Here is a 25522-nt window from a genome sequence, read left to right on the forward strand (position 1 = left end):
GTGGTCTGTGCAACTCCGGCATTCCTCCCTCAAAACGCAACGCGAGGCGCGCGTTCGGTGGCCTGCGATTTCTGCTTGAATATTTTATTTTAAATCTCAGAGACCGCCTCTGCCTGCTCCACAAGAAATGAGGGATGCAATTTTTTTAAAAAAAAATCTCTCTCCGTTCAGGCGCAGCGTGGGCGAGGCGGCTCGGGGTCCTCGCTGCGGGGCTCTGACGACATCACCCGCCCGGAGCACGTGCGGCCAGCGGAGTTTTCCAGAAGCAGCGCGAGCGGAGCGTCGTCGGTCGGAGCCCGGAGCCGGACCTCGGATCCCATCCCCCGCACACGGAGCCGGACGTCGGATCCCACCCCCCCCCCGCACCGCGGCCGCACACGGAGCCGGACCTCGGACCACTCCCTCCACCCCGCCGCCGCACACGGAGCCGGACCTCGGAACCCCCCTCCCCCCGCCGCACGCGGAGCCCTTTCCCGCACGGACAGCCCCTAGCAACCCGCCGTCGCCATGATCTACCTGGTGCGCTCGGCCTCTCGGCGCCTGGCCGCCGCCGCGGTGAGTAGAGCGCGGCCGGCCCGTGATCCGAGCCCCCCCCTTCGCCCCGTCTAACCGTTGGACTGAGGGTACAGGCCGCGAAGCCCGGGCCTCGCGTTGTCTAAGGAAGGGAGGGTGTAGGCCGCGAGTCCCGGGCCTCGCCCACCCCCACGCTGCCGCCGGGAGCGAGCGAGTGACCTTCAGCCCCTTCCTTTCGGCGGCGTCGGGTTGATGGAAGCGGCGGCCGGTCTCCGGCTCCCTCCCCGGTACTGTCTGGGGATGTTTCGGTCCCCACGGACGCCGGCCGGCTGCTTCCAGCATCTGCTGTCAGAGGCTGGCTGGCCGGCCGGCCCTGGTTCGGTGATGTCGGTGGAGACCCATCCCCAAGCCCGGCGCTTACCGCCTCCCGCTTATGCAACACCGACTTCCTCCGGGGAACTGATAAAAGCCGCGTTATGAAACGCCGAGCGTTTTATTCGCACACCTGTTGGGAGTCTCCGTGCTGTTTGCAGCTCTCAACGTCCCTCGGTGCCCTTGCATGTAGATAGCCCGCCAAAGATTCGATCTCAGCCCGAAATGTGGACCGTTCCTTCCCACTCCACAGGTGCTACTCGACCCGCTGAGTTCCTCCAGCAGTTTGTTTCCTGCTCCTGATTCCTGCATCTGCTGTCTCTTGTGTCTCCATGTTGTATGTTGATAATTTTCGCCAATCTAACGGAGGTACAAAAGTGACTGCAGATGCTGGAATCTAAAGCAAAAAAAAATAAACCGCTAGAGGAATGCTACAGGTCAGGCAGGTTGATTTTTTTTTGTTCATTTAGTTAATGATCGTCTAGATCAGGGGGGGAAAAGTGCTGCCAACGAACAGGTAGCTATTTGTTAATTTCATATATGAAACTGACAGAATTTTGTCAGACCGAAAATGTTATGAGATGAAGTTGAGCTGAAGTTCATAGCAATTTCCCAGTAATGGAATGGGCTTGAGGGACTGAATGTTTTGGTTTGGAGGGGCACATTTCTCCCTGTGACCTCATGGGTTTTCATGTGGGTCTAGCTTCCTCCTACTTCCTAATGATGTATGGGTTGGTTGTTCATCAGCCACTGCAAAAGGCCTGTAGTGTGCATGTGAGTGGGAGAATTTGGGGGAATTGATGGGAATATGGAGAGAATAAAATAGGGTTAGTGTAGGAATCTGGGTTCTGATGAAGGGTCCCGGGCCTGAAGCATAACTTGTTTCTCTTTCTACAGATACTACCTGGCCTGCTGAATGCTTCCACCACTTTGTTTTTTGGTCAGATTTCCAGCATCTGCAATTTTCACTTAGTGTAGGCTGAGTGTAAATTACTCACTCTACACAATTAGTATAAGTATCAAATGATGCTCAATGCAGACTCATTGAGCTGAAGGACTTGCTTCTGTGCCATGTGACTGTCTGACTACAGCCTGCTTTTCCTTGTGATTCTAAAAGCATGTCTTTAAGAAGATGAAGAATGTATTATATTTGCTAAGAAAATGCAAAGAAGTCCCTTAAAGCAGAGTTAAGTTATGAATTTCTCCTCTGCAGTTTGTACGTCTTTGGAGGTCTCTACCCCAGAAAGTTGTGAATAATAACTCATTAAGTATATTCAGAACTAAGCTCAATAGAATTTTGGAGTACAAGGAATCGAAATATGAAGGAAGAGCAGGGAAGTAGAATTGAGGTTAAAGATCCATTTTGTCATCATCTTATTGAATGGTAGAGCAGGTTTTGGGGGCTGTATACTCTCCTCCTGTTACTTTTTATGTTGTATTTGTTGTGACTTTGAGTCACATGGAGACCAGAGCTGGAGATTCTATAGACTTTTATTCAACACAAGCCAGGAAGGAGACCTTGTAGGAAAATTTCTGAACTTTGGGTACATCAAGATTTTATACTCTTTAATACAAAGATAACGGGAGGTGATTGAATACAATTTCAGCAATTACAATTACATGGTTTACTCCAATACTTTGAAGTAATCAATTGGTTCCGTACATATTTACGGTGGGAACAAACCTTAACTGACAAGAGCAACTCTGAACCTTTAGGCACTTTTTTGGGGACAAAGTAATTCGCATCAATAGTCTAAAAGCTTTTGAGGACAAAACTCCAGACATCCAAAATATACTTTTACCTCAGTATTGTGAGAGATGTCTCTCTGGATTTGCAAACATCCCAAGTATTGATTGAGAAAACAAATATGCCTGTGACCATGTTTGATGTGCGAAGTGGCAAAATAGCCAATCTGGAACCTTCCTGCATCTTGCACAGTGGCACAAAATACTTTAGCATAAGATGCCTGATGCCTGGTTCAATATGGGCCAATTAACATAGCCCTCTTGTCTCTACGTATAGCTAAAGCACATGAGAGTGTCTCCTAGCCATATCAGTTTCCAAACTATATCTCGTAAATGGCCTTCTACTTTGAGCTGGCAGCATGCTCTCTTCACAGACAGTGCTAATTGTTTTCACAGTTTGCTTTGTAATTTCGTGACCAATTAAATCTTGGGTTACGTTTGAAAACATTTCGAAGGCTGGGTCTCGTTTGCGTTAATGGCCACAGTCGAATAACTAGATTATGAGGAAGCTGCTGTAGTAGTGTTTTTGAAATTGCAATAGCTTTGATAGGACAATGAAAATCTATACTCTTTGAATGGGGTCTCTGTTAAAGGGCCACCAACTTAAAATTGTACAGGAAGATTTTTATAGTTGGGGCAAGGATTGGTTTGCAACAGGCATTGTTGAGTAGAGGTGTGCATCTTCTAAAGAAGGAACATAAATATTTCAAATGGGAAATACACGTGGGTCTGAGAATACACAAGAAAATGGGGTAGATGAGCATGTCTTGGCTTCTGGAAGACTTAACACAGACTCAGAATGACTTTCTTTGATGCAATTAATAAAATGCTGGGTTTTGTGCCATTCAATATTTTCTGCCGTTAACATAGTAAAATGTCCACAAGGATTTTGCAAGAGTGTAATTGTCTGAGTTAAAGTAGGAGCTATTAGGACACGTTGCCAGGCAAAGTAAGAAAACAGAGGATTTACAGAGCAATTTATAGGAGAGTTTGGAAGGAATTTCCAGAATGTGGGCCTTTACGACTGAGGACACAATTATCACCGGTGGACCAAAGTGGGGAATCAGCAAGAAACAGTGTTATGAGTGTCACAGGGCTGAAAGTGGTTATAGAGCTGGGATGTCATGGGGTGATATGAAAAACAGAATTTTACAATAAGGGCATTGTTATACCTAAAACCAAATCATTTAGAAACTGGTAAATATGGTTTGGTGAGAGTTAGGATATGAACAGCTAACTTTTGATAAACTGAAGTATTAGTGGTGGAAGATGATGGGTTTCTTAGAAGATAGCAAAAGCAGGATTAAGGGTGTCTTTCGAGGGCTGAGGCAAGGACAGAAATGGTAATATGAACATTTTTTTAAAAAATGGTTTGACATTAGGAGCAACACAAAAGTCACTGGAGGAACTCAGCAGGTCAGGCAGCATCTATGTGGACGGTTGATGTTTCTGGTCGAGACCCTTCATCTGGACTGATGAAGAATCTCGACGCAAAATGTCATCTGTCCGTTTCCCTCCATAGATGTTGCCTGACCCGCTGAGATCCTCCAGTGCCTTTTATGTTGCTCCAGATTCCAGCATCTTCAGTCTCTTGTCTCCTTTTATCATTAGGAGTCTGCTTACTAAATAAACTCATACATTTCACTAGTTTTGTTTTAAAGTTGCTTATAGTCAAGCTCACTTAACGAATACAGTAAAACTGATAGTCCAGCAGCCTTGGGACTTTGGTAGTTCTGGGCTAGCAGAATTTCTTGACATTGTATCAATACCCACCCAAACACACTTTTAAATCACTTTTCTTGCATGTTAGATAGTAGTATAATAAATTTTCCAGTGAGCTCTGAGGAGAAAGGGAGTGGGAAACATGCAATGTAGTGGGAAATCACTCTGGGCCTTGGCTCCAGCTGCAAATCTACCGACCCCAGCTTTGGCCACACACACACCTTGCCCACAGTCTGAGCCTGGCCCCAGGAACTCTCCAGAACCCTGGCTTGCATTCTGAACTAATAGGTGAGCCAGTGCCGACCTATCAGGATTTCTGAAGTCAGGTGCCATTTATCAGAGTTTATACTTCACTGTAAAATTTCCATGTTCATCTTTGGGTATGTATGGGCCCAAACAAAATTGCTTAACAGTTTTATAATGTTCTCAATGTACTCTTTTCTAATTCTGGAAAAGTTGTCTTTTCATTGTAAATGGACAAGAGTGGTCATTTGTTATGAAACCCTGCTGGGAATGCATTTAGACTACTAAACCCATGATGTTTCCACAATATGTAATAAGGACACAAAATGTAACCAGTTCAAAGCAATATGTTTAGCAACTCTTTCAAGTTCCCTCTGTTGTCCATGTAAAGTTACATATATACAGCTTAGAGTGCAGCAGTGGAGTTTTCCTTTCAGTCCACTTGGAATGTACTTTTTGGTTTCTACTGTTTGTTGTTGTACTTTGGTGAAAATGGCCAGAATTTGTAGTTGCTGCTTGATATCAGCAGTGACTCCATGTTCAATTTCCCATGCTTTCTTTCTGCACAAAAGGTTTGTTAGCCAACTCTAACCATATTTTCACTCTTCTGGTCTGCTGTCCACTTCTAAAGCCATTATGTACCAAAAGTGGAAAACTTGCTCATTTGTTTATCACAAATTGCTGGTGACCCTGCACTTTAATGCTTCTTGTTAATTTTGAACAAAAATGTTTCTAAAACTTGCCAGCATGTATGGTATCACATTCAGAACTATTTCACTTTAAATTTTCAACACTCTCAGCTTGAAAACAACCTTTTTTCTCCCAATAAGCACACAGCAGATTTATACTTCCTTGTGTACTATAGAATTTACAATTATCATTAATAAGTAAACAAGCTCTTTCTCCCAGTTCTTCAACCTGGAAATACCATCACTGGCATATTAGTTATACATCATTTTGCACTGATAATCTTGGATGTTTTGCTTGCTAAGCATGAAGGTTATGGGTCAATGTTTGGCTGTGTGCTGGGACCCTGAGTGGCGTTTTCCCTGGAAACACCAGGAGCTTCAAAAAGAATGAGTATGCTTCCCCTTCAAGGGACCTTGTTCCAATGTGGCAAAAAAGGGTGTTCTCTCCTTTCTCTGCAATCTTTTCTAGCTTTATGACCCTATCATATTTCCCAGTTCTGAGCTTGAGTATTCCTGACATTAGGCACTCTTGTGGCCATGCCTTCAACCCACCAAATTGAACTGTAGAATTTTCTAAATGTCTTTACCTTTATTTTATTTCAGACACCCCTTAAAATGTATCTTTTTAATCAAGCTCTTTGTTATTTGTTATAATATTTCTTTATGTAGCTCTGTCACTTTTTGTTAACTTGATAGCACTCCTGTGATGATCCTTGGGATGTACTTCATTGAAAGATGTATAAAGGAATTTTTAATCTATATGGACATCCAGAAAAGGAATTTGTTTTGGTCCTGCACAGAAATTTAGTAAAATGAACGTATGGATTGCAAACAATCTTTCAATGTGTTTTGATAATAGTTAAGAGGTTAGGGACACTGTTGAGAGATGATAGACATGTGGTCTAATTGGCATGTGACAATAGTGCTCCTGGTCTATATTTTGGCCTCCAATCTCATCCTCTCAGGAAATTTGACTGTCCAGATCTTCCTACACTTTTTAAGCTTTACAGTTCAATACGTGTTATACAAGGTAAGCAATTAATGCAAAAACACAAACAACTTATTTGTCAAATGCCTTGAATGTAAAACATCATGATACTTGACAGAAACATCATCAAACAAAGAGCTAGAGACTGGGTACAAAAATGATTTTTGTAAGCCTAATGAATGTTGACCCTTGCATGAAGAGGACTGGATAGTATGTTGTATAAGGTTCTGTTTGGATTCACTTTACAATTTGGGTGTGTAAAATTATGAGGGGCATAGATTGGGTAGATGGCCAGTGTCTGTTTCCCATGGTAGGTGCCCCTAAAACTAGAGGGTATAGATTTAAGGTGAGGAGAAGGTTTAAAGGGGATCCCAGGGATAAAATTTTCACAATTTGGTGGTGGTATCTGGTATGAGCCGTTAGAGGAAATAGTGGAGCCAGGAACAGTAACAACATTTAAGAGGCACCTAGACCGGTACTTGAATGAGCACAGAGGGATATACAGTCAGGTGGGATTAGTATAGGTAGACATGATAGATAGCATAGACACAGTGGGCCAAACAGCCTGTTTCTATGCTGTACAACTCTATGACTCTAATGTTGCCTATAATCATAACTCAACCACTTGGTGTTTGTTAAAATTTTGTGCAGGTGGCATAAAACAAGTGGGGACAGTCATTTGATATCATGTTGCACACTCAACCAGCCTGTGTTAGTGTATCACGTGTATGAAAGTGTAAGCACCAATTTTGTCAAAGTTCTCTCCTTCAACCTGAAAGTAGCCCCCAGGTGCAAAATGTTTTTGGCATCCCTGATCTAATTAAACAGGGCTTACAGCTATTCAAATGTCCATTTATTGATCCACTGAATGTATTTGCATGTAAATTGGCAATTTTATGCAGACACTGGTTGCTGTCCGTGGAGAAATGATCCACAAAAGATATCCTCTGTGCGTTATTGTTGTTCCCAACATTTCTGGTTCTTTTGAAGTAGTTGATCATTCTTCATCTATCCAGTTCTTCTGGAGAAAGGTGAACAAATCAACTTCCACCACTCTGAGTTGTACATGCTTCATCAGACCATGTAGCATCTGTAGAAAGAGAAACAGTTAATACTTCAGACTGAAGACCTTTCATCGGAATGAGAGAGAAAACAGTTGATTTTAAGTTGCAGAAAGCGTGGAGGTGTGGGGGAGGGGTGCATAGGACAAAGGGAGTACCTCTGATATGGTGAGGCTTGGGTTACTGTGGGAATAATAAACATCATCTGGTTGATGGGTTAATGGAGGGAGTTAAGAAAAATGAGTAAAAGTTCTCAAACTTGGGTTGTTAAAGAGCAGAAACACAAACAGGAATGTTGTGAAAGGCAGGGCTGTTGGACATACCCAGCATGTGCTGGCAAATTTCTGCTTCACCCTAGATGGGTGTAACATCTGTGGTTGTATTCCCTTCTAATGGACGGGGGGGGGGGGGGGGGGGGGGGGGGGGTGGGAAGAAACTGGTGCATATGGGGAAAGCAAATTACTTGAGAATTCAGTATTGAATTTGAAAGGTTGTAAGGTGCTCAGGTGGAAGATGAGTTGCTGTTCTGCAAGCATATGCTAGCCTTTGTTATAACAGTGCAGAAGGCCACGGACAGGTCTGAGTGGGATGGGGAATTAAAGTGGCAGGCAGCAGTGAGCTCTGAGTTGTCCCTATGAACTGAATGCAGGTGCTCTGCAAAGTGATCACCCATCTGCTGTTTCGTTTCTCCATTGTAGATGAGACCAATTTATGAATGCTAAATGCGATAAGGAATTGTAGCTTCACTTGGAAGGACTTTTTGGGTGCTTGCATTGTGGGAATCGAAGAAGTGAAAGGATAGGTGTTGCATCTTTTGCCCTTGCGTGGAAAAGTGCATAGTGGCAGACATGGGCAAATCTGGGGATATTTATATTCCACATATTGGATCAATTTTTCTAGAGATTACATCTTCTGAAAACATTGAAACATATTTGAATGCTTGTTTTGAGATGTTTCAAGCCTTGGATAAGAGTACAGAATGGTGTGGGTTGTAGTTGTCTACAATCTCTTCTCACCACAGTGGCGTAGTTAATGAAATGAGCAGCACAAATAGTAGAAAAACGTTAACAGTAAGATGTTTGCTTTCCAGGGTCATTGGAATGGATTGAGCCAGGATGTACTTCGGACATTGACAAGACGTAATTATGCGTAAGTGTTTTTATTAATCACAATAGCGGGAATAATCTTGTTATTGCCAATCAGTCAGTTTTTGAGCATTTATGTACAGTATGATGTCTAAATAATCTGGTAGCTTGGAACCATTGTGTTCTTTTATATGTATGTAGGTTGCTTAAACTCCTGTTAAAGGTCCCAAATCCTTATTCAAAAGCTGAAGCTTTGGATTAAGGATATTGCAGAAGGTGAGGATCTCCGTTTTGTTTGTTTACAGTTTTGTGCCTTGCCTGTTGCCTCTTTCGGTGCGATCTTTGTTTGACCATGGAATGCTTGCTTCAGTGGCTTTGTAATCACTTTTGGGTTTTACTGCATTTATCAAACCCTAAAGCTTCAAATGGTAGGATATTTTCGCAGTTCTTCAATCCATTCTCAGGATTTGGATATTCCTAATATATTTGGCACTTATTGTTTACCATCACCTTGAATCACAACCCTTTTTGGGGCAGGCAAGAGTTGACCATATTGATGTGCAACTAGAGTTACATTGAAGCTGGATTATGTGAGGACATTGGGGACATCATGAACTTTTGGAATTTTTGTTGCAGGCTATCTCCTTTAGTGACACTGTCACTGGTGCCATTTATTTCTATTTTTCTTTTAAACTGAAGAAAAATATCACAATTTGCCATTGAGCTTTTATTCTTAAGAATAACAGTCAAGTTACAACAATGATACTTCTCATGTGCAATAGTGTGGTCCTAAATAATTTAGCATTTTAGGACAAATGGAGTGGATTATGTTGTTAGCATTCATAAATATTGTTAATATGGTATATTCAAGTTGTGATCAGAAGTTTCAGTTATTAAATAGTTTGAAATGGATATAAAAGTCAATATCTGTAATAACTGCATTTCTCAGGTCTGAAGCTATTAAAGGTGCTGTTATTGGTATTGATCTGGGCACAACTAACTCCTGTGTTGCTGTGATGGAAGGCAAGCAAGCAAAGGTAGGTTGCTGTTACCAATCCAGAAAATGCTGGAAGTACTCATTAATTAATATATTGGTTTCAAAATGTTAGGCATCTTTTTCTATCTCTGCAAACTTGAGTATTTCTAGCATCATCCATTATTTTAAATGACTGGAATTACAGTATCTTCTGCTGTAGAATGAAATAATTGAAATAGTTTGTTAATTGATTAAAAAGCCTGTTATTGGAGAATGTTGGAGATTGTTTCTGTAGTGATAGATGATGGCAAAAATTAGAGTTGGGAGGAAAATTTTGGTTGAAAGAAACCAGATGTGCAAGTAACAGTGTGTGATGGGTTTCAGAAACAAGGTGAGTTAGTGAACTTGTAAGTCTCATTAATCACACATTGAGACTTCAGTTTGAGAAAAGCTGGTTCTTGAGCATAGTATCTAGTGGGGATGGTATATTTCTACTAACATTAAAGGCCTAGCCTGTTTAATATGGTTTGCCAGTATTTCTGCTTTTAAGATTTTGTCCCAAGTTTAATCTTTCAGTGGTGTATGAGACAACACACTAATAAATTTGAAATGGTATATTATCTATGTTCGAGGATTCATTCTGAAAAGAGAAGAATTGCATTGCCCACCTATCTGTTGCCTGGTGCTTGAACAGTCTTGTTAACCATTGCTTTGTATTCAAGGTACTTGAAAATTCAGAAGGCGCCAGAACAACTCCCTCTGTAGTTGCCTTTACAGCAGATGGAGAACGTTTAGTTGGGATGCCAGCGAAACGACAAGCAGTAACTAACCCTAAGAACACTTTATATGCCACTAAACGCTTGATTGGGCGACGTTTTGATGATACTGAAGTACAGAAAGATATGTAAGTTTGAATTCTAGTTTTAATCAAAAATAATTTTATTTTCGATCGAAATTTTGATTACCCAACGATAAAACTATTTTTCTTTTTTCTTAATAAATGTTCACAGCCAAAATGTGTCATATAAAATTGTTCGTGCCTCTAATGGTGATGCATGGGTGGAAGCTCATGGGAAGATGTACTCTCCAAGCCAAGTCGGGGCATTCGTCCTGATGAAGATGAAAGAAACAGCAGGTTCGTACAATCATAGCAGAAGTATTTTTGAACCTTATTATCTCAAGGGTTAGGAGATTGCAGGAAATTACAAAATCAACAAAAGATCTAGGACTTTTCCTCAATTTTTATTTTTTGATCAATTTGGATATGAATTGTTCATGTTAATCATGGTAAATAATGACTTAATTAGAAATCAGTTTAATCATTCAAATCTGATTTAAAGTTTTTCTTTCCTTTGTAATGCTACTCAATCAACATATGTCATATTTAGCATTCAAGTATTCTGATAATAACCTTGTTGTTTGTAGAAAACTACCTGGGACAATCTGTGAAGAATGCAGTTATCACGGTGCCTGCATATTTCAATGATTCCCAAAGACAGGTAAAACAAAATGCAAATTTGTTTTTGCTGATGCATTTACAGTCCATAAGTTTATTGTTAGTAGGTAGTCAGCCACATGTCTGCATTGACTATATAGGGAAATGATGTTAGATACTTAATTCTATTTCACTGCAGTAGGAATAATCCTCACTATCATATTTCAAGTGTTAAGTGTCTTGTCCCAGTGCATTATGAAACAAGTTAATGTGGACCTAAGACAATTATCCAAATATACAAAGTGATCAACATTATGGTGTCAATATAACAGAAATGACTTGGTCATGCAAGTTAATTCTGGGAACCATAAGTGCTTCTTATTCAAGATTTAGAAAGTAATGCTCTGTTAATTCCAGCTGAAGTGATATTTGAAACAAAAACAAGTTAGTTTATACCTTGAAAATATTTGATTGTGTCCTTATAGGCTACAAAAGATGCTGGACAAATATCTGGATTGAATGTTCTACGAGTCATTAATGAACCTACTGCAGCAGCTCTAGCATATGGATTGGACAAATCTGAAGACAAAATGTATGTAAAGTAAAACTTCTAATTCATAAAGAAGTTTCTGTTTTATCGAAAACAAAACACGTTTGAATCTGAATTCCATTTGTGTATTCCTGAATATGTTAAAACTTTATACAGCACGGTAACATGGCCTTTCGGCCCAACGAACCTGCACTGCCCAATTACACCCACATTAACCTACTAACCTGTACGTCTTTGGAATGTGGGAGGAAACCGGAGCACCCGGAGGAAACCCACGCAGTCACGGAGAACGTACAAACTCCTTACAGGCAGCGGCGGGAATTGAATTCCAATTGCTGGCGCTATAAATAGCATTACGTTAACTGCTACACTGTTACATTTTTCAGTGATATCAGTGTAATAGCTGGGAAGGAGAAAATAGTTGCACTCTGAATAGTAAAACTCTTGAAACTCATGACTTCCACCTCCATGTATTAAACAAAAGTGAGGACACTGTAAAATGTATTGTCCAAGGTGCTTGGGACAGGGATTGTAGCTTTGACTACATAATTTCAAGTCTCAATTAAATTTAGGGAACAAATTGCAAACTTTATCAATCGTTTATACAAAGGGATCAAAATACTTTGGTGAGATGCCATCTGAGGTACTCTGTTGCAGTTTTACGATCAAACCTTGAAAAGTGTAAATGTCTTACAAGCATTTAATGAAATGACTGATCATCATAAATCACCTATGGTGATTTAAATCTAGTGCATGATATTTAGTTATGAACCCCACCACCCCCTGCCCAATTCTGCAATGTTGAAGGACTGCATAGGTTGTGTCCTTCTAAGAAAAACGAATGCTAATGGCTGATCCAATAGAGGTCTTTAAAATTTTGGGTTTTAATAAGCTATATGTGGAAAATATGTTTCCACTTATGGGACAGGCCAAAGCTTGGTCATAAATATTAATTTGTCATCAATTCATTCATAGGGAAGTTAGGAGAAACTCTATTTAAATAATGATTAAAATATGGAACTTGCAACCAATTGGATTAGTTGAGGCAAAGAGCATTTGTGCAATTATGGAAGGGTTAGTAAATACATTAAGCAAAAGAATATTATGTTGACTGGATGACAAAAGATAGTAGAAGGGGACTTACAAGCCTGATTTAATTTTTTTTGAGGATGTGACTAAACACATTGAAGGAAGAGCAGTAGATGTAGTGTATATGGATTTCAGCAAGGCATTTGATAAGGTACCCCAGGCAAGGCTTATTGAGAAAGTAAGGAGGCATGAGATCCAAGGGGACATTGCTTTGTGGATGCAGAACTGGCTTGCCCACAGAAGGCAAAGAGTGGTTGTTGACAGGTCATATTCTGCATGGAGTTCGGTAACCAGTGGTGTGCCTCAGGGATCTGTTCTGGGACCCTTGCTCTTCATGAGTTTTATAAATGACCTGGGTGAGGAAGTGGAAGGATGGGTTAGTAAATTTGCTGATGACACAAAGGTTGGAGGTGTTGTGGATAGTGTGGAGGGCTGTCAGAGGTTACAGCAGGACATAGATAGGATGCAAAACTGGGCTGAGAAGTGGCAGATGGAGTTCAACCCAGATAATTGTGGAGGATCAGCGGGATCTTGGGGTCCGAGTCCATAGGACGCTCAAAGCAGCTGCACAGGTTGACTCTGTGGTTAAGAAGGCATACGGTGTTTTTGTCCTTCATCAATCATGGAATTGAATTTAAGAGCCGAGGGGTAATGTTGCAGCTATATAGGACCCTGGTTAGACTCCACTTAGAGTACTGTGCTCAGTTCTGGTCGCCTCACTACAGGAAGGATGTAGAAGCCATAGAAAGGGTGCAGGGGAGATTTACAAGGATGTTGCCTGGATTGGGGAGCATGCCTTATGAAAACGGGCTGAGTGAATTTGGCCTTTTCTCCTTGGAGTGACGGAGGGTGAGAGGTGACCTGATAGAAGTGTATAAGATGATGAAAGGCATTGATCGTGTGGATAGTCGGAGGCTTTTTCCCAGGGCTGAAATAGTTGCCACAAGAGGACACAGGTTTAAGGTGCTGGGGAGTAGGTACAGAGGAGATGTCAGGGGTAAGTTTTTTTTACTCAGAGTGGTGAGTGCGTGGAATGGGCTGCTGGCAATGGTGGTGGAGGCGGATACGATAGGATCTTTTAAGAGACTTTTGGATAGGTACATGGATCTAAGCCAAATAGAGGGCTATGGGTAAGCCTAGTAATTTCTAAGGCAGGGACATGTTCGGCACAGCTTTGTGGGCCGAAGGGCCTGAATTGTGCTGTAGGTTTTCTATGTTTCTATGAGACTGCTGAGCACAACTATTGAGTTGAATGAACTAAATGTGCTATAGATTCTCTGGCAGATGGCTTAATACAGTTAAAGCTGAACTGTTTAGGACTGGAATCAAGAAGTTTTTCCACAAATATAGGAGAAAGCCGAGGCAAGATTCCTTAAGGCAATGGTCAATTAAAACTCAAGACTGAGCCGAATAGGTTTTTGTAAGGTGAAGGTAGCGGGATATGGAGCAAAAATAGGCAACTGAGTTGTACAGATCAACTGCAATTAATGAGAGATTGAGATGGTGCTTCTAAAGTATGCAATGAACTGCATCTAATGTAATTGTATCTCTGTTATTGTTTCACTAAACTTGATTGGTTTCTGCCTTGTTTAGTGTTGCTGTCTATGATCTGGGTGGTGGCACCTTTGATATCTCTGTTCTGGAGATTCAGAAGGGAGTCTTTGAAGTAAAATCTACAAATGGGGATACTTTTTTGGGAGGTGAGGACTTTGACCAGGCGTTGCTCAAGCACATCATCAAGGAATTCAAGAGAGAGGTTTGTGTTTATCTTGAAACTGGGAGAAGGGAAGCATGCATTTTAAATTATTTGGGTTTCATTGTATAACATTTTTGCACTGAAAGGTAATGTTACTTCCATTTTCATAATTGTATGAAAGAGCATGAGAATTAACCCTAGATCAATGAGGAGTGCAGAAGCAGCACCAAGCTTGTATCTGCAGTGACAGAAGAGACTGCAGATACTGGAATCTGGAGCAACAAACAATTTGCTAGAGGAACTCAGAGGGGCAAGCAGCATCTGAGGAGTGGGGGTGGGGGGGGAGGAATTGTTGACATTTTGAGTCAAACCCCTGCATCAATACTGGTTTTGACCCAAAATCTCGACAATTCCTTTTCCTCCCACAGATGCTGCTTGACCCACTGAGTTCCTCCAGCAGATTGTTGTATCTGTGGCAGCCTGATGAACCAAGAAGAACTTTATGCTTGCAGAACACCCGAAGCAAAACGCTTCGGAGCTGATTAATTCCACAACTAACAGATTGGTTCAAACTTGTGCTATCCTGCCACATCCAGTCATAAATTATGTTGGACATTTCTACAACTGACTAGTTATGGGCTACATGAAAATCACTATTTTGAACAAGGCATTATATGCATGTGTCCAAAGGACAAGGATTGCAGCTAGGTTATGTGTCTTTTAGTGGTTGTCATCTCCATCCCAGAAAATTGCTTTAAAAATTTCATGGATTATACTAGGCCTGATCTGCTTCATCAATATCCTTACATCCAATATAAGACCAGTTAGACCAGTGCAGTTGTCAGCATGTACAACATTCCATTGGCAATTCAAATGTGGTTTGTCATGTGTTCAGTGAGCAGTCATAGAAGCACTAGGCAGTGACTATCTCCAGCATGTTGAATCAATAGCATTACTATTGCCAAATTTCTCACTGCCAGCATCAATGGGGGACAATTGCTGGAATTAAGGTTTATTGACCAAAAATATGATTTGTGGTATCAGTGCCTGATATTGTGCCACAAGGAATGTGCCTCCTGAATCTCGATGCCTTTCTATCAGCTCCAAGATGGATTGGGTTGATGTGGGACAAAATACTGCACATTGTCTGATTGAGTTCAGTTGACAGAAGGGGACTGCTGACTTGTTGTACGTCCCATCCATCACTTAACGTGCACTTTCGCTGCACAACTGGCCCGTTATATCTACAGCCCATGTATCATCTTGACGGTGTGCTGCAGCAGTTCACACAAGTCTTTTAACAAAGCCTCAGATACAAGACCTCTCTTACTTTTTGAGCTGTAGATATATTGGCCCACTTCATTCAGGATCATGCCATTTCAGATTGCATATACATTGCCATTTCTTTATCACATTGCAAAGTCTTGGGACTCCTAACCAATAACATCTATGTCTTGCCAAAGGTACGTGGTGAGCTGCTTATATCTAGAGGCAGCAAGGAAGAGCTGGGCAGCTCTTATGCCTGTTCTGTTTCAATTTCTTGCAAAGGGTCTTGGGCCTCTATCTTCCCACCTCCCCATAATTCTTTCCTTGCAAAAAGGAGTTTATTTGCTTACCTTTGTTGTTCATACTTGATTTGCCCATATTTGTGTATGTATCTGCATGTGATTTATTAGCTAATAAATTTAGTGTCGATAAAGATTGTCACCTACTATGTTGTATTGAGAGTCTTATTTAATCTTTAGTCTGGTGTGGACCTCACCAAAGACAACATGGCTCTACAGCGTGTAAGAGAAGCAGCAGAGAAAGCCAAGTGTGAGCTGTCTTCATCCCTTCAGGTCAGTATGTTTGTCCCAGGAATAACTGCCTGTAACTTTTCATGAGGAGTTTTGTATCTTGTCTTTCCTTCACTAAGTTAACACTGCAGGTAGTTCAGGCAAGTAGGACGGCGAAGGATGTATTGCCCTTTGTTATAAGAGGACTCGAGTTCAGGGCTAACTAATGATATTGCACTGTTTGTATTAGACCTTGATGAGACCATGCTAAAGACCATTTTTATTTCTGCATCCAAGGGAGGATAAACTTCAGATGCAGCGCAGTTTCGTATGGCTGAATCAATTTGTGGAGGGAGGGGGTTGTACAGTGAGGAAAGATTGCATAAAAGAGCATACAGTATATTTTCTGGAGTTCAGAAGAATGAGGTGTTTGCCAAGAGGTTGCTTTCCTCAAGCTAAAAAGTCTTAAACTGGGATAGGTTTAACGATAAATTTCTTAACCACTTTGGACTAAAATGAAAAATTTGTTTGCTCAGCATTGTTATTTTTTAAAATTTTCTACCTCTTTGTATGTTTAGTCATTGAGTGCATTCATGCCTGAGTCATTTAAATTTTATGTTACAAGGTACATGAAGATTGAGTAGGAAAGTGGACTTGTAAACAGCTAATTGTACATGTAGTGGCAAATGCTCCCCCCGGTTTGGTTTAAGATGAATTAGAAAAAAAATTGGTTGCTATTTCAGCATTCATCATTTCCTGTATTCTATTAGTCTTCACTAATCTATCATTGTCACCAACAAATTCTAATTGTTATTCCAATAATTTCTTAAACCTGGGCATCTGCACTCAGTCAGTATGTGATCTTACTTCAGTGATTAGCAGAATGTCTTAAAATATATATTTGTATTTTTCTAGTAATTTACTATTAAGTGTCTCTCTTATGTTTTAATAGACTGACATCAATCTTCCTTATTTGACAATGGATGCATCTGGACCAAAACACTTAAATATTAAAATTACTCGTGCTCAATTTGAGAACATTGTTGCTGATCTAATTAAGAGGACTGTTAAACCTTGCCAGAAAGCAATGCAAGATGCTGAGGTCAACAAAAGTGATATTGGTGAGGTCATTCTTGTGGGTGGAATGAGCAGAATGCCAAAGGTGAGTGTCATTAAGAGATTAAAACCAGTTTGAGGCCCATTGAGAGAGAGGAAGGGGTTGGGTATTGTGGTCTGAAATTACACTGTGTCATGATGTTCTACAAACACATCATTCTGACCTAAACTTATGGGGAGAATCTTGGATAACTGAGCACAGTGTTTAAATCCCTATCAATTCTGTGATTATAATTTATTATTCCTCTGGACAGAAGAAATCTGGTGTTTATTTTGGTGATCTGAGTCATGGTAACTATAAGAAACATACCTTTCAGTTTGGAGGGAAAGTTAGACAGGTCTTCCATTGCTGAAAAATATGCAGGTGCTAGGTTGGACTCTGTTGTTGGGGGGGGGGGTGGGGGGTACTTGCTCAAGATATCTAGTCTTTCATGTAAAGGGTGGCTATTTGAGTTGAGCGGTTGACAGTGGAACCATAAGTCAATGTCTTCAGGTAAGAATGGACGCAACTTAAGATGAGAAAAATTTAACAAAATTTCAAGCTCTGTTTTGAAGTTATTTTTATGTTCAGATGCAGCTGCCTTAATTTGTATTATTTTTCTGTGCTAAGAATGTTTGTAATCTTTAATTTGTTCCCTTCTCCAGGTTCAGGCAACAGTTCAAGAGCTCTTTGGTCGTTCCCCCAGTAAGTCAGTGAATCCAGATGAAGCTGTAGCTGTCGGTGCTGCCATCCAAGGTGGGGTGCTTGCTGGTGATGTCACAGATGTGTTGCTGCTTGATGTTACACCTTTGTCACTGGGTATTGAAACCTTGGGTGGTGTTTTCACCAAGCTCATCAACAGGAACACTACAATTCCAACAAAGAAAGGCCAGGTATGTAGTTGAGCAAAAGTCAGTTTTATTTGGGAAATGGAGTATGTTAAATATTGTGGTCTGAAATTACACTGTGTTGTAATACTCTACACATTCTGACCTAAAATTATGGGGAGCATCTATGTTCTCACTTTAACTGCTCCCATTCACTCATAAGACATAGGAGCAGAATTGGGCCATTCAGCCCATTGAGTCTGCTCTGCATTGACCAGATAATGGTCACCTTGGTTTTACCCCATCAGAGACATTCCCCTCCCTGCAGCTTAACAAGCTTCTTTTGTCTACTTCCCAGTTCTGACGAAGGGTCTTCAACTGGAAATGTTAACTCTGTTTCTCTTTCCACAGTTGCGGTCTGACCTGCTGAGTATTTCCAGTGTTTTGTGTTTTTGAGCAGCTATAGTTTTTTTTGATTTGTCCCTGTGTAACATTTGAGTAGCCACTTGCATTATGTAGATGTGTTTATTTCTCTGCCATAAAGTCCTTATGTTCACTCCAACATAAATCAACTTTGTTCAGAAATGTTTATGAATTTACTGGTATCACTGAGAATTAAGTTGGTCATTCACAAATAAGGAACCTTAATTTGGTCAGAGGTACAATGAGAAATTCATTGGCTTCTGTTAGTGGAGAAAAAAATACCGATTTTTAGATCTTTGGTTTTCAGTCTAGCTTCATGCTTAGTAATCTTGCTATGTCACAGAATATGTACATAAGACAAAACTAAATAATTTAGTAAATTTTCAAGATAATAAATAGGGACACCTGTACTTCATAATCATACTTGGAAAGGGGAATATGAAGTGTAATATTTTCTGGCTGGATAATTATTTGCGTGCTTATTGCAATATGACTTTGATCATTCCAGACTCTCCATTCCATGTAGTTGATTGCTGTGTTAACATAGTGAACTCATGTCAAACCGTAAATATTTTTTTAAAAATCTAGCTTTTGCTTTAAGATATGGAAACCTGAATTTAAATGCGTCTTGTATCGGCTGTTCATGTGCTTGGCAGATCTTTTCTACGGCTGCTGATGGACAGACGCAGGTCGAGATCAAAGTGTTCCAGGGAGAGCGAGAGATGGCAGCTGACAACAAGCTTCTAGGGCAGTTCACCTTGGTGAGTTTTGCTGGTATCCATTATCAGTAATTTCTTATCACCTTGTGTTGAGAACTTGGTTTAAAAAAAAGTTGTGTAGGTTAAAATCCCTTTTAAACTAAAACATTTTGATATATTTACATGAAGAATTTGTTTGGCCTTAGTACTGAAAATACAGTCAAAATTCCTTATGTATTTCTGTAACAAGAGTTCTGAAGAATTATTTTAAAACTGTTTCCTCTTAGAAGTTGTGGATCTCCAGCATCCATCCCTAATTATCCTGAATGATGGAACTGCTCCAGTTGAGGGCACTTCTATGGTGCTGTGAGTCAGGAGTTCCTTGGAGTCCCTTTGATATTAATGCCAATAGTATTGTCTAATGGAGAAATATTTTCATGTTAGGATGGTTTCTGATTTGAAAGGGAAATTGTTGTTCATGTTAGGAATACTGACCTTGTTCAAAGCAGCGGAGGTTGCAGATTGGGGGATGCTGCCAAGAAAGCCTTGCCGATGCATTTTACATTGAAGATACTTAGACACTGCGATTGATGGACCGGTACCTGAAAGCCTTCTGAGGATTCTTCTACGGCTCAAGCTAGATACATGTTTTGGGGCTTTTGAGGGTTAGTGACCTCAAATTTCCTTGATTTAGAAGTGGTAACATTTTTGTTTTGCTAGGTTGGAATGCCCCCAGCACCCCGTGGAGTTCCTCAAATTGAAGTTACATTTGATATTGATGCCAATGGTATTGTCCATGTTTCTGCAAGGGACAAGGGCACAGGCCGCGAACAGCAAAGTAAGTAAGATTGGATGTATGCAGAGGAATAAATGAGACCTGAAGTCCTAAATATTTGATTTAACTTTTTAGTCTTTTCATCTTAAGAAAGAAGTATCAAAGGGAAGCATATCATTCATTTTTCTAGTGAAGAAACCTGTAAAGAATGCAAAGAAATAAAGATCTTTTGGGCATTGAGTTATTTTATAGGCTATTTGCATACTTAGTTTTTGAATTAATGGGAACTATCTATGAAGTCATTGTCTTACTAATCTTGGACAACTTGCAACTTTTCTAATGGAAATATTGAAAATTATTTTCCATTCCAGTTGTCATCCAGTCTTCTGGTGGACTGAGCAAAGATGAGATTGAGAACATGATCAAGAATGCAGAGAAATATGCTGAAGCAGACAGGAGGAGGAAGGTAAGACAGTTTTATAATTTGGCACTTAGAAATGAAGAGGATTCTGATTGTAAAAGGTAAAGTGGTGAGGTGGTAGCACCAATTGAAGATGTTACAGTGCTGGGAAGAGGATGTCATTGAGAGAAAAGATATGGAATCCATTTAATTGAAAAGCAAAAAAATTACTTTGCTATAATACTTCAGTTAGGTTGCACTTAGAGCATTACAGGAAGGATGTGGAGGCTTTGGAGAGGGTGCAGAAAAGGTTCACCAGGAAACTGCCTGGATTAGAGAGTATGTGCTATAAAGAGAGATTGGACAATCTTGGATTGTTTTCTGGAGCATCAGAGGCTGAGGGGAGACCTGATAGAACTATATAAAATTATGAGAGGCATAGATAGGGTAGATAATCTTTTTCCCAGGGTAGAAATGTCAAAGACTGGAGCGCATAGCTTTAAGGTGAGAAGTGAAAGGTTTAAAGCAGATGCGTAGGGCAATTTAGACAAGCACATGAACATGCATTGAATGGAGGGATATGGATCATGTGCAGGCAGATCAGATTAGTTTAATTTGGCATCGTGGGCCAAAGAACAGGCCCTATATGTTCTACAGGACACCATCTAGTAAGAGAGAAAAGAAAATCTGTAAGGATATCAGAGTATTGAATAAGAGCTGTTGAGTGGTGATATTTGGGTGCTACTTTATCCCTTTTATCAAAATTGAAGGAGAATTTCGGTCATCAGTAAGTCTTCAATCCAGCAAAGGAGATATTGTTCCACCTAGTTCTAGGTTCTGAGGTAAGCTAAGTGGACTCGAGGTTTAGATAAGTAATGGAGAAGGACAGGAAATAGCAGTATTAAATAGGAGGACCAACTTGAATAAAAAAAATTGTAATTAAGTATTAATGGGTGAGACTGAAAGAACAATGGATGACCATTTTACAAGCATGTTTCAGGGAGATTCTCTGCAAGGGGTAAAGATAAGATAGCCAAATGAATAAGACCTGTGAACTACACACAAAGACAGAAGGCTTGGTGGAATTGCAAACAAGTACTTTGTATCAGTCCTTGCCAAGAGAATAGCTCCAAAATCTTAGAAAGGGAGATGGCATAGATAATGTGAAAGTTGACAAGAAGGTACTAGAAAGGTTGGCTATGCTTGAAGCAAACAAGTCATTAGGTTGTTGATGGGATACATCCTGGGTTGCTTAGGGAGATAAGGTGGAGATTGTGGAAGGGCTTGCCATAATTTCCCAGTTCTTTATTGGAGAAATAAAGAAGCAGTTGGAAAAGTTTGAATGGACAAAGAAAGAGCCAGCAGCACCTGTTCAGTGAAGGCAAATTGTGTTTGATTACCATGATGGAATCTTTTGATGGGATTATGGATAAAGTTGATGATATGAATGCATTTGATGTGTTCTACAGAGATTTTTAAAGTGGTTCAAAAAGCAAGTTGGTAAAATTTGATGTGTAAGGAATTGAAGGGTCATAACAATATGGAGAGGAATTTGGCTGAAGGCAGAAAACTAGTAGTGATTTCTTAAGAGAATGGTAGGACCATAGCTTTCCACAAGAGTCATTGCATTAGTCATGGGGTAGAAGGTAGAATTTCCAAAATTGTAGATGAGGCAGATGAACTGGGAATAGAACCAGGCCCCTTGAGCCTGGAGGGAGGGGGTGGGGACTTTTATTCAAAATAGTTTACTTGAGTGGAAATCCAATCAATTGCTGACTTCAAAAGGGAAATGGAAGCTAGTTGGGACAGAACAGTTTGAAGGCAAAGAGCTGGAGGAATGGGATAGGTCTACTCTGAACCAGCACAAAATCAACAGGCCGACATGATTTTGTGTTGAATTTAAAGCTATTTCTTGCATAAGTTACCTTCTATTTAAAATGTTTAAAACTGACTACCAGAACCTGGGGCAAGACTCTCAATTAAATTAACAAAGCCCATTCATTAGTTATTCACAATGTACATTTAAAGTTAGGTTATTTCTGAATAATTTTGATAACTAAAAATGAATGTAACAGGGGCAAACTCTGTCCTGCAGTACCTTGCATTTCAACTATAACCAGTTAATTAATTAATGGTTGGAGTTGTTGTGGAAAGGTGTTTTATTCTGTTGCTTTTCCTTACAGGAAACTGTTGAAGCAGTAAACACTGCTGAAGGAATTATTCATGATACAGAGTCTAAAATGGAAGAGTTCAAGGATCAGCTTCCAAAAGAGGAGGTATGACTTTTTTTAGGCTGCTGCTAAAAGGACTAAATCTCAAAGCAAAAGTCAAAAATGTACAACTTTTTTTAGTTGAAAACAGTTTGTGACTGTTGTCTTATATAACCTAGTGTGATAAATTGAGAGAAGAGATTACCAAAGTGAAGGACCTCTTGGCACGCAAGGATTCTGAGACAGGTGAAACCATCAAAGCAGCAGCATCCAATCTACAGCAGGCTTCACTGAAGCTCTTTGAGATTGCATACAAGAAGGTAAGGCTTGACATTTTTAAAGTTCACTACACAGTTGAGATATGGCAAAAGGATGGTTAATATTTGGTATCCAATGTAATCTTAATTTGAATTCTGTATGCTGAAGTTGTACAAGGAGCTAGTCTAGTTTGTTACAACTCTGAACAGAATTTGGAAAAATGCATACTTAACTGCTTAATTGTTAATTTCCAGATGGCATCTGAGAGGGAGAGCTCGGGAAGCACAGAAAATGCAGAAAGTGGTGACAAGAAAGAAGAGAAACAATAAAAGGCCTTGTAGAAATTGCTATAATGAACTGGCAAGGGGACATAAGCTTGGGAGCAGCAGAACCAGCCAAAAATTTCTTCCTGAGCGAATTTGCACGATATTCATTCTTGTACTGTGTTTTTGCAGTATCCTATACATAGTTTTGCTTTCTAAGGTAATAGTATCAGCATTGAGTCTGCATTTTAACAAATGTCAGGTTTGTCATTCCTGTGACTTAATTTACTTTGTTGTAAGAAATGCATCTCTAAGGGCCAGACTGGTAGAATAAATAAACTTTTGGTTGACAGCCAGATTGTAATTTGCAGCATATGGTAAATTCCTTTTATTTGGGGAATGGCAGTGAAATACAGTAGTCCATTGGCTTCTGTCTTAATTTGTAAGCAGGTTGGTTTGGTAATGGAAGACCATTTTGTTCACGGCACCAGCTGTAAAATGGGTAGTAGCACTTGTTTGAATAAATCTGGAGAATAATGTTTTAGGACTTCTGCACAAAAGAGAAGGCTTATTAATGCTTGAAATAAAAACTACAGCGAATAGTCCAATATCTGAAGGAAAAAGATTTGTGTATAACCTGTTAAGATTATTTATGGGAGCCCTTAGCAACTAAAATGAACTTGCACATCTTTCAGCTGGATGGTGACTGGCTTAAAAATAACTTTTTCACTTTTATCATGTAATTTGTTCATTACCAGCACCATCTCTTGGTCAATATCCAGCTTCTTCAAGTGACACACAATGATGTTTACTAGTGATCTGTTTAACTGAAAAGGCTGACAAAATACCATCTCGGCTCTGTTGCATCAGACACAGTTGTTACACTGAAATGATGATAAAGATGCAGGCACTTTCAAATAGTTGTTTATGATCCAATCAGTTATATGCAGAGTAAATTCTTGATTTTTTTTTAGGTTTGATTTCATTCTTCTATCTCTAATGTTGAAGTGTAGGTGGGAGGGAGTGGCAGAGTAGAGAGAGTGAGTATTTATGGCACTCCTGCTGCCAGTTGTTAATTGTACCAAGTTGTAACTAAATTCCAACAAACTATTGAGTAAACCCAGCCTTGTGATTTCTTTTTAATAAAAGTTAAAAGTGAAATGATTGGGCTTCTGTACCCTGTTTGTTCCACAAGAGTTTTTTTGTTTGATTTCCTGGTTGAAATTAAGGTGGATAACTAACTTTATATTTGATAGATTAATGTTCCAGATCCAGCTTTCTAGAATATTAGGTCATGTGTGATGAGTACTTAGGGAAGCAAAATTATTTCACAGGGCACAGATAACCAATTTTTTAAAATGAACACACATTAATTTGTTGATATTAATTTGATTCAAGGAAAGTTACAAAACATCTTTAAACAACCCAGTGAAGTTACTGGGCATCACAGACTTTCAACTGTAAAATATTACACTAATATTTAGGCTGCTCTGTGTTCAAGTTGTAAGTACCAAAAAATGTTTTCTTGTAAATGCTTGGGGACTGTCTCCACAAAGTTTAAACTAAGTTCATAAGATCTGTTGGCTTGCATTACTATTTTAATCCTTTAAATCACAAGAACCAGGCAGTATCCCATTTATTCTTAGTTTAAAAACTTCTCAATAATTCAACAATTCGTGTTGGCTTCTGGATTTGCTTTGTGGTGTCAATACTAAGAAATATACTAGTGCATAGTCTCTGCTGCTTCCTTGGCTGTGTAGGTGGGGTTTATTCATAGAATACCTCCCTCTCTCCTGCAGAAATGTCATGCTAGACAAATTTTGTTGAATTCTGATGATGAAGAGGCTGATGCAATATTGCGGACTATTAAAAGGCTCCCATATGATATCCAAAGCCCCTTGATCAGGCTCGTGAACAAGAGGCTATATGTTATACAGGTTCACAAATCATCAAAGATTAACAAAACTATCAAAAGTGCAAGTAGAGCACCATGGTTTCAAGAGGGATGTGGAACATGAACTTTGGTTAGATCACTTGGACTGTATAGTCCACAGATCTGGTCTTCATCTTACAAACAAGAGAACAGTGAAGTTGTAAAAATGAAATTTGCAAGTATGAATCGAGAACTAAGAGGTTAAACACTGGTGGTCCTTCCTCTACAAGTCTGAGGTGTGTGGAAGAGGTTTTCTCATTGGGTAGAATGAAAATGATAAATAAAAGTAAGTCAGTTATTAATAAACCCAGGGAAGCTAGTGATGCACGAGGGAGAAAGATTAGAGAGATGTGTCAAGCTTTAGTGAAGGGGGAGGGGGAACAGAGAAGGAAGGCTTGAATGGAACATTAATACACAAGCTCAAATATGTTTGCCTGTTCCCACCCAGTGATAGGCTACTTGAAATAAATGCACACAATTACTACATGGGCAAATGCTGCCATTTCTTTGTTGACAAACTGTAAAGGAAAGACTTCAACCTGCCATTTTGATGGACGAGACATTTCAGTACCAAAATGAATCAACTCCAAAGAATGTTATGGAGTTGGTCTTGTATACGTTGCATAGGAAGGCCACCAGGATCTGCAACCAGTGATAATAAACATTGAGTTTACTAAATAAAAAGTTGCAGAAGGTTTA

General features: G+C 39.9%; 1 protein-coding gene and 1 non-coding gene across 2 annotated transcripts; both read left to right on the top strand.

The window, feature by feature from the left end:
* The first annotated feature begins 224 nt into the window (after positions 1–224).
* hspa9 (heat shock protein 9) lies at positions 225–25522 on the top strand. Its single transcript, XM_052014312.1, has 17 exons — positions 225–555; positions 8425–8483; positions 9369–9456; positions 10118–10299; positions 10406–10530; positions 10821–10894; positions 11316–11422; positions 14063–14225; positions 15911–16003; positions 16893–17102; positions 17702–17929; positions 18943–19047; positions 19705–19822; positions 20131–20225; positions 22343–22435; positions 22549–22689; positions 22882–25522. Exons 1-17 carry the CDS (start codon positions 508–510, stop codon positions 22954–22956), a joined length of 2004 nt encoding a protein of 667 aa, XP_051870272.1. The 5' UTR covers positions 225–507; the 3' UTR covers positions 22957–25522.
* Positions 17187–17257, top strand: LOC127570100 (small nucleolar RNA SNORD63). Its single transcript, XR_007956303.1, has one exon. It is a non-coding gene; the product is annotated as a small nucleolar RNA SNORD63 (small nucleolar RNA).

The sequence above is a fragment of the Pristis pectinata genome, chromosome 4, assembly GCF_009764475.1.
Source record: "Pristis pectinata isolate sPriPec2 chromosome 4, sPriPec2.1.pri, whole genome shotgun sequence".
Taxonomy (NCBI): domain Eukaryota; kingdom Metazoa; phylum Chordata; class Chondrichthyes; order Rhinopristiformes; family Pristidae; genus Pristis; species Pristis pectinata.

Bases quoted from the DNA above. Each gene is read 5' to 3' on its own strand.
- hspa9 (XM_052014312.1), top strand. From the start codon at position 508: ATGATCTACCTGGTGCGCTCGGCCTCTCGGCGCCTGGCCGCCGCCGCG. The intron at 19,048-19,704 runs GTGAGTTTTGCT...TTGTTTTGCTAG, and splicing joins TTCTAGGGCAGTTCACCTTG to GTTGGAATGCCCCCAGCACC. The intron at 22,436-22,548 runs GTATGACTTTTT...TATATAACCTAG, and splicing joins ATCAGCTTCCAAAAGAGGAG to TGTGATAAATTGAGAGAAGA.